Below are 20299 nucleotides of genomic sequence, written 5' to 3' on the forward strand. Positions count from 1 at the left end.
AGCAGTTTTATAAAACCAATTAATAACCTTATTCTTACTTGCTAATTTCAGGATGGTTTTATGTTTTTTTCCTGTTATGTATGTTTTTATGATAAGTTTGAGAACGAATCTCTTTAAGAAAAAGCCTAAATATTAATTCTATTCAAGGCAGCTTATAACACTTTTAAATTTGATTTCAGTGATTTTGATACTCCTGTAGAACTTAAGGCTCAGCAGTCTGTTTGGAACAAAAGTAGAATGCTTGATCTTCTATGGCTGTAACTACATTGTGTTTATATTCATAAACATTTCTTATTGGTGATGCCTTAGCTATTTCTGCTGTTGATAAGTGTTCATCTAAGGTTTTGTCATTCATGCTATGCTTACATCATATTAGAGTATTGTAATGTGGTTTTTACCTTGACAACTGCCTAGAAACCAGACACAAATAGTCTAGGAGGACTGTGTGAAGTTATTGACCAGTATCCGTTCAATGAGTCCAGTTGGTTTCAGAATGCTATTCAGATATTTAGCCCTTTTTTCCCATTTCCCTATAGAGAGATATTCTACCTCTATTAGTATCACCAATTTTATGGTTACCAAATATAATATCTTATTAGAGGTGATCTATCTTAAATGTAATATTTTTCTCACAGAACTGTCTGCCTTTCTTCAGAGCATAAGCCAGAATTCTGTTTTTAAAAGTTTATAAGACTAACAAGAGACAAAAGACTGCATTTTGATACTGCTTAGCTTTCAGCTTTGATTTTATTAAGCTAGGTAATTTCTAGTAATGTTATATTTGACCTACATATATTATTTCATATTAATAGCCTTCAGGATAAAACTCTTTTTAATAATAAGAGTATAATACTACTGCTGTATATGGAAAACCTATACTTCAGATCTTTTTTGCATTTATCATTCTACTTTCTCAATATGCCTTGAAGTTCATTAGATACATTCTTTGCTGGCCTTCAAGGGTTTTTTAAGTATGTATTAACTGCATTTTGTTTTGATTAATGAACTATTTAACCTTTTATCTTATTTCTTATATCTTATGCTAAATGTATTTTCAAGTTGTATTTTGTATTTTCAAGTTGTAATCCAAGTTGTATAACTCTATAATGCATTGTTATTCCTGCAACAATTTACTTAAAATGAATTTTATTTTAAAATGTAGATTTTTGCATTTTCCCCCATACTGTCATTTTTTCTATGTCTTTCTTTTCTTGTCAAATAGGAAACTGAAAACATCTGAAAGCATTGTGTTGTGATGGGCTTGATTCGTTAAATTATACATACAAATGTACATTTTAATGAAATACATCTAACGGTATATACATAGGTGTTTTAGGTATAGCATATATTGATCTTACCTGATTAAATCCTAGCTCTTAGCAAATGGAGAGGCCCAGTCTTAATATTTATTTATTTATTTAATTTAATTTGTATACCGCCCTTCTCCCAGAGGACTCAGGGCGGTGAACAGGGCAGTAAATACTACAAATACAAAATACAAAAATTAAAAACAGATTAAACCATGGTGCCCAAATACAATAAATAAATTACTTAAAAACAATAATTAAAACCCAAACCCATCAGACCAGGCCGGCTTGTTCAAACAAATAGGTTTTTAGATCACGTCGGAAGGAGCGAAGGTGACAGCATCCAACATAATTTGATACCTTTTTCCATCCTAAATATAAAGGTAAAGGTTCCCCCACACATGCGTGCTAGTCATTTCCAACTCTAGGGGCCAGTGCTCATCTCCGTTTCAAAGCCGAAGAGCCAGCGCTTGTCTGAGGACACCTCCGTGGTCATGTGGCCAGCAAGACTAGACGCCAAAGGCGCACGGAACGCTGTTACCTTCCCACTGTAGTGGTCCCTATTTTTCTACTTGCATTTTTACGTGCTTTCAAACTGCTAGGTTGGCAGAAGCTGGGACGAGTAACAGGAGCTCACTCTGTTACGCGGCACTCGGGATTCGACCCGCCAAACTGCCAGCCTTCTAATCGACAAGTTCAGCATCTTAACCCACTGAGCCACCGCGTCCCTTATCCTTAGTGTATATTGATGTATTTTTGTAACATTCTGCCTCATATACTTTTAAATAGATCATTTATTCAAACAAGCTTAGCAACAGATGGCTGTTGCAGTGAAATACTGAAATCAGCTGTAGCTATGGAAAATTCATCTATGTAGGTATATTATAATGTCCTTCCATTTTATAGGACATTATTACCATACCCTGATTATTTTTCAGATGCTTTTTATGGTTCATTATTAGATTCAAATGCATGTTAATTATTGGTTTTAAGTGCTGTATCTGCTAGCTTTTAAGGTGGTTCTGTTTTAATTAAATTGTACTTCAAGCTGTCAAACTACAATTGTTACAAGAATATTAACACTCCTGCCACCCACACATTTTTTCAAAGTAGAGTTAAAGCACTGAGAAACAGAGTACACAGGAATATAGTTGGAAGAAGGCATTTCTCCTACTGAGTTTTCCCTGTATTCTCCAAATGAACTTTAATTGTCAAATGATTTTTGCTGTGCATAGGCACACTGCTACATTCAGAATTTTTTCAGGTAACATTCATTTGAGTAATCAAGGTTTGTAATGATGTCTATAATCTGTTTTTTTTAGTGTTTCCACATGTCACCCCCAAGGGAATAAATGGTATAGATTTTAAAGGTGAAGCTATAACTTTCAAAGCAACAACAGCTGGAATCCTTGCTACACTTTCCCATTGTATTGAATTAATGGTAAAACGTGAGGAGAGTTGGCAGAAAAGGTTGGATAAGGTAAGGTTCTTGTGCAAGGATTAAATTGTGATTTTTTTTTTACTTCAGATGTACTGAAAATATTGACCTGTATTTACATTCAGTTATGTATGACAAGGACAACAGAAAATGTCTTCATCTGCATTAACACGTTTTATAGCAAATGCACATTCCATTTTGGCTCTCCATCCACAAATTTCCTACTTTTATTTAAATAGAAGTAAAACATAGGCTCCAGAAATCTTGTGTGAAACCAAAGCTTTGAGCTGTGCTTGATATGCAGTTCAAACAGAAATGAACATATTGATCGCTTTCATTTCTGGATTAGGTTGTATAAGTCTGAAATGTACTTTAATATTTGTTTTTATTTTGGATATAGATTTATTTATTTATTCACTGTGATTGAGTTTAAAGAAACTTAATGCAGACAGAAACATTTTTTTAAAATAGTTTTCCTGAATTCTGGCATTTTTCTGATTCATTATGAGCCCCACTTTCATTTTTTGTTTTTTCAGTGGTTTTAGAGAATTTACCTTAGGAATTGTTAAATACTTTGAGTAAATTATCATTTTTTGAAGTGTGTGTGTGTGTGTGTGTGTGTGTGTATCTGCATTTACTGAATAGTCAATGTCAAACCATTGGAAGAATATCACTCCTCAACCCTTGGAGAATTAGAGTAGAATTAATATCTCATTTGAATATTTTCACTTATTAATTTATTTCCAAAAGCTATGATGACCTGGCTTGCAAATATTTAATTGTATTATACATAATACCATATATTTAGTTATAAGATTTATAAGAATATATTACTTTGGAATTTGAATAATTGAAAAAGTAGGGTTGAAGGAATTCTATAGTATTATATTGTGTAAAAGCAGCATTTATGTTGGGAAACACTGAGCCAGTTGGAGGAAGGTCTCAACTGGGGAATTAGGTTTCAGATCCAGATCCACCCTAAATGCCGTAGAACCTTATCTGTTACTAAGAGAAGGCAAGCAATCTGGGGATATTCCTGTATAATAGGCAGAATATAGTAGTTAACTTGAACTTTACATGTGTAGATCTGGTTACTGCACCTGACAATTTAACTACATTTACTGTACAGTTGTTGCTTCTGTGTTCCTATCTCTTGACAAATAGTTTGAAGAATTTTTTCATGAAGCCTGCATTGTTTGTATTTCTGCACCTAAAAAAATACAAACATAAAGCAATGATATTGAAAAGCTTCTTCATTCCGAAAGTTGGAATGCATATATATGCTTATTTATCTAGATGTAGTCTTACGGGATTTTTTTTTCTTTTTACATATGGATTTTCTGTGTAGTATCTCTCATGTAGCATTTTTAGCTATGGGTTTTTATAATTTGGCAATTTATGACTGGTGACAACTAACTGATTATAAAGGTCACCCTTTAAAAGTCGTAGCATTTAAAGATACATGCCCTGTGCTTCTATGTCACTTCTTTCATTGTAAACTCAGGCTCAGCCTTTTAACAAAACCTTGGTTCAACTACCATAATATATCAAAGCTACTATGTTTCCTTCCTGCGAACCTGTAATGGTGTAATTATTTCACACCATAAAAGATGCCCATGTCTCTCTTTTGTGCCTCCAATGTTTCCAATAAAAGAGAATATTTGTAGCTCAGGGTTGAAATGAGGGATCCCTGGTGCTCTCTGAGCTTGGTTGTTTTGTTACAGACCTTTCATTACCCAAACTTTGGATAATGAAATCTCTACAAGAAAACAAGCTCAAAGAGCATTACCTTGTTTCTTTATTTATTTTTATTTTTTTTATTTTAATTTCATTTATATCCCGCCCTTCTCCGAAGACTCAGGGCGGCTTACAAGCTCTTTCCCTTTGGGAGATCTGCTAGTGCAGTGGTTCCCAATCTTTTCTATATCCCGCACCCCTAGAATGCTTCTGATATATTCTTGCACTCCTTACAAAAGTTCAAAACAAATTATGCATACACACTATAACTTTGAAACTTCTAAACCCAAGTTTTTCCACCCCCAGGGAGTGCAAGCACCCCTGGTTGGGAACCCCTGTGCTAGTGTATACAGATACTCCAACTGTCTTTAACCAACACTCTGTACAAGAGCTATGTGACCTTGTGGTCTTCCTCTTGACTTTTCTGGGTACAGTGACTTATTGTAACTTTAGAATTAATAAATGATAGTTTGAACCCTCTCCAGTTGATGGTTTCTGGTTGAAGGCAAGGGCAATCAATGAATAACTTCTAACAGGCAGTAAATGTATAACATTTCTTTGAGTTCTCTCCTTTGTTTTTCATTGCTATATTACCTTTACTTAGTTAAGGGTTTTAGATAGCTAAAGACTGAAAGTAATTGTTCCCAAAGCAAAAGTTCCTTCTTAATTTCCTTATGCTGATCATTTACTGTAGAGAGTGCATCTTACCTATTATACTTTATATTGTGATGCAGTATCTTATAAAAGGCTAATTGAATTGTTTAAGAATAAAACATACTGTCTTTTTTAATATTCTTGCAGGAAGTTGAAAAAAGGAGGCGAATAGAAGAAGCATACAAGAATGCAATGACAGAACTAAAAAAAAAATCTCATTTTGGAGGGCCAGACTATGAGGTATGCATTTATCTGCAAGTTCCCTGGATCTATATACTTCCATTAAAGGTAGATTTAAACAGGTACTTAAATATTGAGCAACAAAAGTTCATTCATGTATTGGTTTGTTCATTATTTATTTTGGGTTAAGAATACCCAGAAACAAGAGTTGGGTACACAGTGAAAAATCAGTAAGAGCCCCCTGTGCTCTCATTGTATTCTCTGTATTAAATACTTTATATCTAAAATATATACAACTCTTCCAGATTATCAATCCACTTTATAAGAAGCAATATATTCTACTTTTCAGTTTTGTAATCATTATGAACAACTTGAATAAGATAAAATATGAAATTATATAAAGGAGCATTATAATTGATGAATTTAGTTAGATTTAGCTGTGTAACTCTAAAAATACTCTTGTCCTTCTATATCAGACCCACCCCACTCATGCTGGCAGAGAGGGGTACTACGGATCCCATCAGTAAAAAAACCTCTGGCTGTTGGGATCCAGAAAAAGAGCGCCCGCTCTTTGGAACATCCTCTCCCCAGGGTGAAATCTGCCCCCATCCTCCTATCCACAAGAGCCTGAAGATCTGCAAATTGGTCAGGGACCCAATGAGGGAGTACCACACTGGAGGAGGCTGCTACATTGATCGCAAACCCCACCTTTCCCCCTGCAATCCTTGCTCCCCTCCACCCATCAATAATAATAATAAGAAGAAGAAGAAGAAGAAGTAGAAGTAGTAGTAGTAGTAGTTGGAAGGGACCTTGCAGGTCATCTAGTCCAACCCCCTGCTCAGGCAGGAAACCCTATACCATTTCAGGCAAATGGCTGTCCAGTCTCCTCTTAAAAACATCCAGTGTTGGAGCATTCACCACTTCTGGAGGCAGGTTGTTCCACTGGTTAATTGTTCTAACTGTCAGGAAGTTTCTCCTCAGTTCTAGGTTGCTTCTCTCCTTGACTAGTTTCCATCCGTTGCTTCTTGTCCTGCTTTCAGGTGCTTTGGAGAATAGCTTGACTCCCTCTTCTTTGTGGCAGCCCCTGAGATATTGGAACACTGCTATCATGTCACCCCTCACCCTTCTCTTCATATTACTGTATTTTCATCGTTTACTTCTTTATTTTATTGCTTACGGTAGTTATTTTGCTACTATTATGCTTACAGTTCTTTTCATTTCTTTGTTTTTACTGTTAAGGTAAACTGCCTAGAGTAGCCCCACAGCAAGATAGGCAGCAAATAAATTTAACAAATAAATAAAGGTAACATTTAAATGAACAAAAAGTTTAGAGAAGATAAATCTGCCTTTCTACTTTGTTCATTAATGATTGGATTACACTTTCTTGTAACATGTTTTTAGCATTGGAATAGAAGAGCACAGAACAAAGCAGAACAGAATTCTTTATTGGCCAAATGTGATTGGACCTGCAAAGAATTTGCCTCTGCTGCATAAGCTCACAGTGTACATATCAACAGCAAGTAATAGATCATAGATCATAAACATAGTTACAATCATTAATCATAAGTTTATCAACAATTGATAAATCAAAAGAAACTAATAGGAGAAGATAGTAGGAAAAATGAGAAGATGACAGATGAGACAGTGCTGTGGGAATTAAATGTTCAGCAGAGAGATGGCGCAGGAGGAAAATACCTGTGTCTGGTTGTTTTGGCATGCAGTACTCATAGTAGCATCCTGAAGGGAGAAGTTGAAATAGTTTATGTCCAGGATGTGAGGGGTTTACAGATATTGTCTCAGCCCTCTTTCTGGTTTGTGCAGTATACAAATCCTCAGTGGAACGCAGGCTAGTTGCGATTGTTTTTTCTGCAGGCCTAAGTACTCTATTAGGTAAATGCTTAGATATTCATTGAGCTATTGAAAATCTGCATGTATATTCATCACCTCTATTTAATCCTTCTCATCTTGATGCATTTTATTCATGGATGGGTATCTTCCAATAAGAGAAGAAATCTAGATTAGAGAATATGAAAAGACCATTAACATTCTTTCTTTTTAAAAAAACAAGTTTTTATTATTTTTCCAATTTTACATCAAAATATCAAAATGTTTAGAAAGCAACGTGATGATTGGGTAATCAATAGTCCAGTAACAAAATCATTTGTACCTATCGCAGGTTAAATCATCTAAAAATTCCCTCTCTGTGTCCCATAATTTTGTTGTTATTGTTAGTTGCGAAGTCATGTCTGACCAATCGAGACCCCATGGACAACGTTCCTCCAGGCCTTCCTGTCCTCTACCATCTTCTGGAGTCCATTTAGGCTCACTCCTACTGCTTCAGTGACTCCATCCAGCCACCTCATTCTCTGTCATCCCCTTCTTCTCTTGCCCTCAACCTTTCCCATCATTAGGCTCTTCTCCAATGAGTCCTTCCTTCTCATTAGGTGGCCAAAGTATTTGAGTTTCAACTTCAGGATCTGGCATTCTAAAGAGCAGTCAGGGTTGATCTCCTCTAGGACTGATCAGTTTGATTGTCTTACAGTCCAAGGGACTCGCAGGAGTCTTCTCCAGCACCAGAGTTCAAAGGCCTCAATTCTTTGGCGCTCAGCCTTTCTTATGGTCCAGCTTTCACAGCCATACATTGCAACTGGGAAGACCATAGCCTTGACTATACGCACTTTTGTTGGCAGGGTGATGTCTCTGCTTTTTAGTGTGCTGTCTTGATCTGCCATGGCTTTCCTCCCCAGGAGCAAGCTTCTTTTAATTTCTTGGCTGCAGTCCCCATCTGCGGTGATTTTGGGAGCCCAGGAAAATAAAATCTGTCACTACCTCCATTTCTTCCCCATCTATTTGCCATGAATTGAGAGGGCTGGATGCCATGATCTCGGTTTTCTTAATGTTTAGTTTCAACCCAACTTTTGCACTCTCCTTCACTTGCAACAAGAGGCTCTTTAGTTCCTCTTCACTTTCTGCCATTAGAGTGGTATCATCTGCATATCTTAGGTTGTTGATATTTCTTCTGGCAATTTTAATTCCAACTTTTGATTCTTCTAGCCCTGCCTTTCTCATGATGTGCTCTGCATATAAATTAAACAGGCAGGGCGACAGTATACAGCCTTGCCAGACTCCGTTCCCAATTTTGAACCAATCAGTGGTTCCGTGTCCAGTTCTCACTGTTGCTTCTTGACCCGCATATAGATTTCTCCAGAGACAAATAAGATGGTCTGGTACTCCCATCTCTTTAAGAACTTACCACAGTTTGTTATGATCCACACAATCAAATGCTTTAGCATAGTGAATGAAGCAGAAATAGATGTTTTTCTGGAACTCCCTAGCTTTCTCCATGATCCAGCGTATGTTGGCAATTTGATCTCTAGTTCCTCTGCCTCTTCAAAATCCTGCCTGTACTTCTGGTAGTTCTCGATCCACATACTGCTGGAGTCTAGCTTGTAGGATTTTAAGCATAACTTTACTAGCATGTGAAATGAGTGCAATGGTGCGATAGTTTGAACATTCTTTGGCACTGCCTTTCTTTGGAATTGGAATGTAAACTGATCTTTTCCAATCCTGTGGCCACTGTTGAGTTTTCCAAATTTCCTGGCAAATTGAGTGTAGCACTTTTACTGCATCGTCTTTTAAGATTTTGAATAGCTCAGCTGGAATACTGTCACCTCCACTAGCTTTGTTGTTGCTCAGCTTTCCTAAGGCCCATTTCACTTCACATTCTAGGATGTCTGGCTCGAGGTCAGTGAACACCTCATTGTGGTTATCAGGGATGTTAAGCTCGTTCTTGTATAGTTCTTTTGTGTAATTTTGCCACCTCTTCTTAATCTCTTCTGCCTCTGTTAGGTCCCTGCCATTTTGGTCCTTAATCATGCCCATTTTTGCATGAAATGTTTCCTTCATCTCTCCAATTTTCTTGAAAAGATCTCTAGTCCTCCCTATTCTATTGTTTTCTTCTATTTCTTTGCACTGTTCATTTAAGAAGGCATTCTTATCTCTTCTAGCTATTCTCTGGAATTCTGCATTCAGTTGGGTATAACTTTCTTTTTCTCCCTTGCCTTTCGCTTCCCTCCTTTCCTCAGCTATTTGCAAAGCTTCCTCAGACAGCCATTTTGCTTTCTTGCATTTCTTTTTCTTTGGGATGGTTTTGGTTGCTACTTCGTGTACAATGTTGCGAACCTCCATCCATAGTTCTTCAGGCACTCTGTCTATCAGATTTAATTCCTTAAATCTATTTGTCACCTCTACTGTATATTCATCAGGGATATGATTTAGTTCATACCTGAGTGGCCTAGTGCTTTTCCCTACTTTCTTCAGTTTAAGCCTAAATTTTGCAATGAGAAGCTCATGGTCTGAACCACAGTCAGCTCCTGGTCTTGTTTTTACTGACTGTATAGAGCTCCTCCATCTTTGGCTGCAGAGCATATAGTCAATCTGATTTCTGTGTTGACCGTCTGGTGATGTCCATGTGTAGAGCCGTCTCTTGGGTTGTTGGAAAAGAGTGTTTGCTATGACCATCGTATTCTCTTGACAAAATTCTGTCAGCTTGTGCCCTGCTTCATTTTGTACTCCAAGGCCAAACTTGCCTGTTATTCCGGTTATCTTTTGGCTTCCTACTTTAGCATTCCAATCCCCCATGATGATAAGAACATCATTTTTTGGTGTTAGTTCTATAAGGTGCTGTAGGGCTTCATAGAACTGGTCAATTTCATCCTCTTCAGCACCAGTGGTTGGGGCATAGACTTGGACTACTATGATATTGAATGGTTTGCCTTGGATTCGAACTGAGATCATTCTGTCATTTTGGGGATTGTATCCCAGTATTGCTTTTCCTACTCTTTTATTGACTATGAAGGCTACTCCATTTCTTCTGAGGGATTCTTGCCCGCAGTAGTATACCTGATGGTCATCTGAATTAAATTCACCCATTCCTGTCCATTTTAGTTCGCTGATTCCTAAGATGTCGATGTTCAGTCTTGTCATCTCTTGTTTGACCACGTCCAGCTTTCCTTGATTCATGGATCTTACATTCCAGGTTCCTATGGAGAAAAAATCTTTACAGCATCGGACTTTCCTTTCACCACCAGATACATCCACAGCTGAGCGTCCTTTCGGCTTTGGCCCAGTCGCTTCATTCTTTCTGACGCTACTAGTACTAGCCCTCTGCTTTTCCCCAGTAGCATATTGGACGCCTTCCGACCTGAGGGGCTCATCTTCCAGTGTCATATCTTTTTTCCTTTTGGTACTGTCCATGGGGTTTTCATGGCAAAGATACTGGAGTGGGTTGCCATTTCCTTCTCCAGTGGATCACGTTTTGTCAGAACTCTGTGCTATGACCTGTCCATCTTGGGTGGCCCTGCATGGCATAGCTCATAGCTTCATTGAATTACGCAAGCCCCTTCGCCATGACAAGGCAGTAATGCATGAAAGGGTGTCCCATAATTACTATGTCACAATCAAGTTAATACATTTCTAGTTATAACACAATCAGTTAAGATATTTATCAAAATATTTTTACTTATAGTTATCATGCCTTGGTGGAGCAGTGGGCTAATGCCTCCTTAAGTAACACCAGCTGCCTGCAATTAGTGCAGGTTCGCATCCCACCAGGCTCAAGGTTGACTCAGCCTTCCATCCTTCCGAGGTAGGTAAAATGAGGACCCAGATTGTTGGGGGCAATAAGCTGACTTTGTAATAATGCCACTTGGGGGGGGGGCGAAAGCCCTAATAAGCAGGCATATACATAGAATGAAGGCTATTGCTAAGCACATTGGTTTGTGCTTGAATTGTAAGCCGCCCTGAGTCTTCGGAGAAGGGCGGGATATAAATGGGATTAAAAATAATAAATAAATAAATAAATGTGCTGTTTTTAAGATTTTACCAATTTTCAATTACAGTGCTCCAATTTAGCCTTTAAGATCCATAGTATTTAACTTTCAGGTAACCCAAATTTCCCCTATTTCATTACATAATAGTTATCATATCTAAAATACACATATTGCTTAGTTAAATACATTCTTATTTTATTTCACAAATAAATTTCACAGATATATTCTATTTGTAATCCTAGTTCATCACTTACTAATAAAGTATCCTTTATTGTCTCAATGTAACTTCCATATTATAAGTCAAAACTATATTCTAATAGCTAATTTTAATTTCCCTTGTAAGTCTAAATCCTAAATATTAAATCAAATAATATCTTTTAAAGTCTCCCCTTGACCCATTAAGTAAAATTTTAGGTTCTTCTGTTATAGATAAAAGAATAAAAAAAATTAAGTCTAACTCTGGCTTTCTTTTTGTGCCAAGCAGGTTTCCATACCATGGAAGCCTGGCATTAACATCCTTCATGATCTTATTTAATGCCTGCATGGGTAAGCAGGTAAAGGGGAAAAATTTTTCCCTAGAGACAGTTTTGATGAATGCTTTTAGGGCTGAATCTTGTTCATCACCTTTGTTATCCTAAATGAAAGGAGCAAAGGTTGTATGTGTTGCAGGCAAGGATAATAGCCATTCATGGCATGGGTCCAGGTTACTTGAGCAACCATCTCATCCCACTGAGATTGGCTCATCCCACCTGTACCAGCAGAGGAGACATGCTGCAGACCCATTGACCAAGGAATTCCACCTGGCAGGGTCCAGAAGAGCTTTCTCTGCCATCTTTGATGCCCTTTGGAACATTTTGCCCCCTGGGAGAGAATAACCTTCCACAAGAGCTTGAAGACTTGGTTTTGCCAGTTGGCCTGAGGTTCCAATGGGGGAACATCACACTGGAAGTGGTTAATAGATTATTTCAGTGATAGCTGATAATTTGTATTTTTATAGTGTTTTATTGTATACATTGTTGCATTGTAAACTGGGAAAATGTATGCGCATGTGTGGATAGACACACAGCGCTAGTGCCCATGCACAAATGGGCCATGTGCACTTGTGCACATGTGCAAATTGGCCACTAGTGCCTGCATGGTGCTGGCGGCAGTGTTAGTGCCCCATGCACACGCAAACAGGGCCACTAGCACCAGAATGGCAGTACTAACACAAGTGGGGAGGTTGCTTGCACATGTGCGTGCAGTCACCAGCCATTCCCACAACCTGGTGGCCAACAGGTCACGGACCGATACCGAGCTGCAGCCCACAGGTTGGGGACCCCTGCCATAGTTGGTTCTAAATAGTCTGGGCAAGTGTGCACTGTGCAGAGATAATTGCTAAACTATTTTTATAGGAATAAAAGTTAAGCATATTTTAGTAATTTCATTGAAAGTAATATGGCCTGTTCTAGTCTTGATGATCATATCCTGCTTTTTAATTTTCAAAACTCATAGATGTATTTATTTATATATTTATGTAATGTTTACCTGTCAAATTCTAGTCAGTTCTTTTCTGTTTGCCTATATAAGCTATAAGTCAAAGGATGTCAATTGTGTACAGGATTTTAGAATGTTGATTCAGATATTTTTAATATTATTACAAAATAATAAAGCCCCATATTCTTTTCAAATTGATAAAGTATCTAAAATAACAATATAAGCAGCTCCAAATAAACTTGGTGCAGTATTTTTATTTACTTGCAATAGACTTTTGAGCTGTCTAAATTTTGCACCTGCTACTGAGTTTACTTTCTATTGATTTTTGCTGTAGGAAGGTCCCAACAGTTTGATTAATGAAGAAGAATTCTTTGATGCTGTTGAAGCTGCTCTAGATCGGCAAGACAAAATAGAAGAACAGGTAATATTAGTATATGAAGTTCTAGGCAGAACTGTGTTGCTGTGTTATATCATGGCCCCTTTTAAAATACACATACTGTAATAAATACCATCTACAGCATACAGCTCATGGAATTCAGAATGAATAGGAGCACATTTGTTTGTTTGTTTAATCCTGCCTTTATTACTTTTATAAGTATTTTGTATTATTTTTTTTAAAAAATGTCTACTTTAAAGTAAGAGACAATTGCTGTTTGGTGTTATGCAAGAATTATGTTCAAGGCTTTGTGTTCTTAACTTAGAAGATGTTCCTACCACTGAGAATTATTTTTCAAATTATTTAATGTTTTCATGGTGCATCCAAAATTCTAGGATAATAAATATATTTGTATATGCATTTGTTCTTATAGTCCCAAAGTGAAAAAGTCAGATTGCACTGGCCATCTTCCTTGCCACCTAGTGATGCTTTTTCTGGTGTGGGGAATCATAGATTTGTCCAAAAGGTAAGATGCTTCCAAAATGTGACCTGAAAGTTGAATCAGTTCTGTGTTCCAATTAACACAATATATGATGGTTATGAAATATGTAAAGATCCTATTATGTATGAATAAAGCCATTCAAACTGCTGTACTATCTGCTAGAAGAAAAATTACTTTGGCTGCATTGATGAACTTGAGAAATGTTTTTCGCTAATCATGCATGCTTCAAAATTAAGTTGAACTAAACTGTAATAAGGAGGACTTTTATTTTCCTAGATTTCTGCAAGCTTTCATTTTTCACTCTGTTAAAGAATGGTTTATTATGAATTAGTGAACACATCTTGTATACCAAACCTAGGCAATAATATTTAGTATTCTGAGAAAGAATTCTTTACTGAGCAGTGTTTGGAGTATAATACATAATAGGTGCATGAATCAGCATTTGCTGCTGTACTTGCTGCTTATGGTGCTTTTGTTTCTTCTTCATAATCTTGTGCGTGGAAGTTGGTACAAAATGCTCTGTTGTGCCTTTGTTCTGATTACTTGGTTTTTCTTTGTCTGTCTCTGTTAGCCCTATAGTCGCTCTTCTTCCATGTCTTCCATTGATCTAGTCAGTACCTCTGATGATCACAGATTCAGCTCCCAGGTACTGTATTTCTACATGCAGAGTGGCTTTACCATGTCGTCTTGTTGCGTTTCACCTTCATGGTCACTTCTTTTCTTCTTGTTATGTTAACCATTTACGCTTGTTTTAAACAAAATGCACATAAACTGTAGGGTAAAACTGTGTCTTCTAGTAGTGAGTAGGAAGAAGATAAATACGATTGTGAAACAGTTTTGTTGCATATCAATCCAAGACATTCCAAATGTGTTTTATTCCATTCTGTAAAAATCAATACTTGTGATTTAAGTAACGTCCTTTATATTCTTGCAATTTCTCACACATTGTACAAAATTAAGAAAGTTTAATTTTTCAACCTGCCTAGTTAATTTTGTCAAGACAAAGTTTATTCATATTAATTCAAGATTTTGATGATCCAACTTTTATGTACTTTGAGTTAGAGATCTACTACGTGAATTTTCATTTGACTTTTTGATCATATCATGAGCAAGTTACATTGGTACAGAGTAACACTCATCTTTTTTCACTCTTGCCCAATGTTTGTCATATGCCCAACAACTCTATTTTTAATTACTTCCAAGTTGGAGAAGATTTCTCAAATTTGTTATTTTTTTTAAAGAATTGCAGCAAAGACTATATATTGATAAACACATTGATTACTGGTAATTTGAAATAGTTTGGCAAATGTTCCTAACAATAATGGGAACATATTTCCAACTTAGACCCAGTTTGAATGTTTACTTTTAAATTTACGTATACTTAATATGTCAATTTAAGTCTGTTTAAATATATCCAGAAATCATATTAGCATAAATTGTTTTCTAAAGGGACAGAACAAAAAAATTAATGTCTAGTGATTAAGAGACACTTTTGTTTAAATCCCATGTATTTGTGCTTGCTTGCTTGCTTGCCCGATTATGAAAGTTCGTTGCCCAAGTCTGTTTCTTGTTGATAATATATTTTTGCACAGTCATTTTACTTATATATTTATTTATACAATGATTTGTTTAATGGCACATTCCAGGCAATCATGTGATTATCTTCAGGCTACAGAAGAGCTGAAAATACTTCCATAAATGTATTTTTAATTTATTCCTGTTTTGTTTTGAAAGGTGGAAGAGATGGTGCAGAACCACATGACATATTCGTTACAGGATGTGGGGGGTGATGCTAACTGGCAACTAGTAGTTGAAGAAGGTGAAATGAAGGTATGCAGAATATTTCATATTTTAGAAATATGTTAAAATGAATAATAATTTAGTCAAAGAGTTGCTAATTTCCCTGAGGCTGTTAATTCAGTAAAAAGATTGAAATTGGATTTGGTTCAACCTTTAAGCTGCTATTTGTTTTTGCTATTTAGAATGCATATTACTTTCTTTCTCTCTATCTAAAATAGTGATTACAGTTCTAGTCTACAGACTTGAAAAACAATATAACATTGCTAGAAAAGTACAAAAATATTCCAAAAATTCTCAGAGAACTCAAACTCGTTCTGTATTAGAAAAGGCTGGAATGTTTGGAACTTTGGAACTTAAAGAAAGGATATGAAGTAGAGACATGATTGAACTGAATGAAATCTTACATAGAATGGAAAAAATAAAGTTTTTCTCCTATCAAAATATTATAATTTATAAAGTTGATTGGAGAAATATTTAAAATGAACAAAATGAAGCATTTCATTTCTCTCCCCACTGTGTCCTATTACTTGCTTTTGTATTTTTGTATTTTATTTTATAATCTAATAAAATGTTAAAACAAAAGGAAGCATTTCTTTGTACAGTGCATAATTAATCTGTGAAATTAATTATCAGTAGATGTGATGGCCACTGCCTTGGATAGGGTTAAAGGAACTAAATATATTAACTGAAGACAGGTCTTTCAAGGCCTACTGGCTTGAAAAATTCAGTTATCTTCATCATGGGGAGCTGGGGGGGGGTAGCATGTCTACAGAGGCCAGTAACAGAGGAACAATAGAGGGACAGCTTATATATCCATCCCGAACTTGTGAATATCCTAGAGGCATAAATGTGAGGGGAAAAAAGCCAGAATATGATAAGAGCCAAGTCATTTCTTGTGTTCTATATTTAAATGAATGGCATTTCTACTGTAATTTTACTAAGGTGCTGGTACTTACCTTTAAAGCCCTACATGGCCTAGGCCCGGGATATTTGCAGGACCGTCTGCTGCCGGGAACGACCTCCCATCGCCCAGTACGCTCACACAGAGAGAGCCTCCTCAGGGTGCCGTCGGCTAGACAATGTCGGCCGGCGACCCCCAGGGGGAGGGCCTTCTCTGTGGGAGCGTCAGCCCTATGGAACCAACTTCCCCTTGAGCTCCGGATGGCCCCGGATCTCCGGTCCTTTCGCCACGGCCTTAAAACATTCCTTTTCCATCAGGCTGACCTGGACTGACGACAGGGATTTTAAAATGTTTTTTAATTTTTAATTTTAATTTTAATTTATTTTATTGGGGCTGTTAATTTAATTCTTTTTAACTTTTGTATTGCTGTATTTTATTGTTGTTAGCCGCCCTGAGTCCTTCGGGAGATAGGGCGGCATATAAGTCCCAAAAATAAATAAATAAATAAATAATCCAGGATTGTCTGTACCAATTTCAAAAGTGAATTTAGAATATAAAAAAGTTTTAAAATATTTTACATTTATTCAAAGGTGTACAGGAGGGAGGTAGAAGAAAATGGCCTTGTTCTAGATCCACTGAAGGCCACACATGCAGTCAAAGGAGTAACAGGACATGAGGTCTGCCATTACTTTTGGAATGTTGATGTTCGTAATGATTGGGAAAGTAAGTAAAAGTAGTTTGTTTATTTGTATTTGTTGCTGTTCAACTGACACCCACTTAGTTCAGTTCCTCATTTTCAGCTAACATGTCTGGAAATTCTAGGACTTGCATTTCTAACTCATTCAGAGGACAGAGATTTAACTAATGTCGTTCTAACTGATATGTGAAGGTATTATTGCTGTAATTTAATTATTATTTTTTGTCTTCTCTTTAGCAACCATTGAAAATTTCCGTGTTGTAGAAACTCTATCTGATAATGCAATTATCATCTACCAAACACATAAGGTAATGCTTAGCATTGTTTCATAACACTTCAAAGTACTGTAAGTGCTATGAAGAAAGAAATCAACCTAAAGGTTATAAATTTCTATCTTATCTGAACTGGTTTTTCCTGTTAGAACATTACCTGACTTATCAGGAAAAAAATAAAAATAGAGTTAAAGATTGATGTCTTCTATTGTTTTGCAAATTTTGATTAGAAGTTTCTTTAATCTTGCTCATGTATTTTTGTTCCAAGTAATTCAGATCTTACTTGTTTTTAGAGAAGCAAGTGCAATAATACTTGAGGAGAGACTATAGCTCAATAACGGAATATAAGCTTTGTATTCCAAAGTTCCCAGATTCCATCTTTCCCCAGATGCTATGAATCTGTGAGTGGGTAACAGGAAGAAAACCATTTCCTAAATCATGATTTAAAAATTATTTCTAAAATGTTGCCCTAATTATCATGTTACATTGCAAGCCAAATTAATGCTAAGACCAAGCTACAAATTGTCTTTATCTTGAAGGGTAACTGATTTTGCAGTAAAGACACAATCTTACTGTATCGACAGAGGAGAATAGTTGTAACTCAGGGTTGAAATGAATTTGTGCTCTCTGAGCCTGGTTGTTTTCTTGCATTATATTAAATAGTGTATTAAAATTGTTTTCATTTATTTATTTACGTATTTTTGATGAATTTATCTGCATCCTCATCTTTTAACCTGCAGCTTAAGGTACCTAGTATTGTACAGGTAGTCCTCAATTTACAACCATTCATTTAGTGATCATTCAAAGTTACAACATTATTTTAAAAAACCGATTTGTCATCAAATTTGAGCACTTGGCAACAAGATGGTATTTACAATGGTTGTAACATCTCAGGGTCATGTGATTGCCACTTGCAACCTTCCCACCCAGCTTCTGATAAGCAAAGTCAATGGGGGAAAGTGATTTTGCTTAATGACTGCTTGATTCACTTAATAACTACTGTGATACATAGTAAAATTGGGCATGACTCACTTAACAACTATCTTGCTTAACCTAAATTTTGGTCTCAATTATGGTCGTACCTTGAGGATTATCTGTATACATATTCCTTTATATTATTGTCCCAACAAATATGAGAATTAGGGTGAGCAGACAAAAAATGATGATGCCAAGTCATCCAGTAACTGGCTGTGTGAAGTCTAACTTGCTATTTACTACACCATTCTGGCTATGGCATAATTTACTTCATCAGATGCATGGATATCATTGTAAGAGAGGAATATTGTGGTTAATACACACACACGTATACGCATGCGCGCACACACACACAAGTATAGCTGTGAAGATGGAAAAGTTAGAAGGAAAATAAAATATGAGAAGCAGAACCCAAATAATTACCTCTTGAAAGTAGTCTCCACACATTTTTTTTTATTTTTGTATTGCATTGATCAGTTCATACCCATGTTGTATGTAATAAAATTGTCCTTATCATTATTTTTTTTGAGGTTTGCAGCAGATGATTTGGGGAAACTAAAGATTGTATCTTTACTTCTCCAATACTTAGATTGGTGTCCAAATACTCGTTTTGCTTATAGTTTGGGCACTTTGTCCTATTTGGATTGTAATGGACCAATGCTCTACAAAAGTGTGGGTAGGAGCTTGTGGAAAAATTCTCTTTCATCCTCTCTCTTATTTCTAGTCTTGGGTGTAGTTCACCTTGTTCACAGTTGACTTCTTTAATAATAAGCATACAATTATTTTTGCAGTTCTGAATAGCATCACATTCTGCATAGCTGGATGTGATTAAAAGATGGCAATTACTATTATTAATTATCCTTGCTTGGATGTAATGCAGAAACACTATTATAAAATCTAATCCAAATTTATAATAAAAGTGTGCAAAACATTGCATCACAAAATATTCTGATCTTAAAATGTACTGTTCCAAGTTATTTTCCAATCTCTGCAATATGGGTTTAATAATATTGAGCTAAATTATAGGTTTGCTTTAAACATTAGAACAAAAATGTGATTTTAAAATCAAAGAAACATTTCAATAATATAGAAAACTTGTATCCAGCTGTTTGAAAGTCTCAGTGTATAGAGTGTTAGGCATCTGTATGTAATGCCTCAGCTTGAACTCTTTGTATACAGTAATTTACTTTAAATCTATGTAGGCACATAATCAAAAAACAGACCTAAAAATAATCCATAAATATTATTTTTCTCTAAAAATTACATTATGCCAATCCAAATCTTTATATATCGTATTGAAGGGATTGGTGGTGATATATATTTAATACATTTTTGTTTCCAGCAAGTTAGAAATAATAAATTTTGACAATGTAGCATTAGTTATCAAAGATCTATAAAACAATGTAACAGAAGTTATTGCTGTATTATCTAAAACTGAGAAATCTTTCAAACAATATTTTGCTGTAAAATTGAGAAGTACTTTGCATTGTTGTTAAGTAAAAATGTGGAGAATTGCATTGCCTGGAAGAACACAATGTGAGAGTCTTGAAGAATTGTTGAATTTTAAACATCTTTGATCTTTGGTTATAAATTTTGTTTTGGTTGTCATATTTTAGGTTATAAATGAAATATTTTGTAATACTATGTGTGTGTCTATATGTGTTCTTGCATAGAATTATTGAATAGGTATTTCTTTTTATATTTTTCTCGGGTTATACATGTAACAATCACTATCCTCAAATTTTGATTTACTTGTTTTCTATTATTAGGATTACTACAGAAGTGTTGTTTAAAAAAATTGAATACTTTAAAACATATAACTGCTTTCCTTCTAGCGAGTATGGCCTGCTTCTCAACGTGATGTGCTGTATTTATCTTCTATTAGAAAAATACCAGTTTTAAATGAAAACGACACTGAAACATGGATTGTCTGCAATTTCTCTGTGGAACATGATAGTGTTCCTGTAAGTAAAACTTGTAGTTTCTGAAGGTATTTGTTGTTTTAAAATTCCTTTCTTAATTGGAGTATTTGTAAACCTTAGGGCAATGATAATTTAAAAGAAAGGAAGGAAAAGATTCAGGATATTTAATGAGTTTTTTCTAATGGAAAGAAAAGGACAGAGCCATAGTATTTATTCACAGTCAGCATTTAA

At 35.8% G+C, this 20299-nt stretch overlaps 1 protein-coding gene across 3 annotated transcripts in view; it reads left to right on the plus strand.

Moving 5' to 3' along the window:
• CERT1 (ceramide transporter 1) overlaps nt 1–20299 on the plus strand; it is a 66731-nt gene that overhangs the window by 35268 nt on the left and 11164 nt on the right. The window contains exons 7-15 of one of the 3 annotated variants that reach the window (XR_014025210.1): nt 2630–2787; nt 5284–5376; nt 12958–13044; nt 13433–13525; nt 14073–14147; nt 15236–15331; nt 16793–16925; nt 17137–17207; nt 20032–20110. Coding sequence is in view for 2 of the 3 variants with exons in the window: in XM_081318396.1 (XP_081174522.1) it covers nt 2630–2787; nt 5284–5376; nt 12958–13044; nt 13433–13525; nt 14073–14147; nt 15236–15331; nt 16793–16925; nt 17137–17207; nt 19982–20110 (935 nt within the window). In the remaining variant the exon portion in view is untranslated. Of the gene's footprint in view, nt 1–2629; nt 2788–5283; nt 5377–12957; nt 13045–13432; nt 13526–14072; nt 14148–15235; nt 15332–16792; nt 16926–17136; nt 17208–19981; nt 20111–20299 lie in introns of all 3 variants that reach the window. The other 2 variants (XM_081318396.1, XM_081318397.1) reach the window with 2 other exon arrangements.

The sequence above is a fragment of the Vipera berus genome, assembly GCF_964194415.1.
Source record: "Vipera berus genome assembly, chromosome: 2".
NCBI classification, from domain to species: Eukaryota; Metazoa; Chordata; class Lepidosauria; order Squamata; family Viperidae; genus Vipera; species Vipera berus.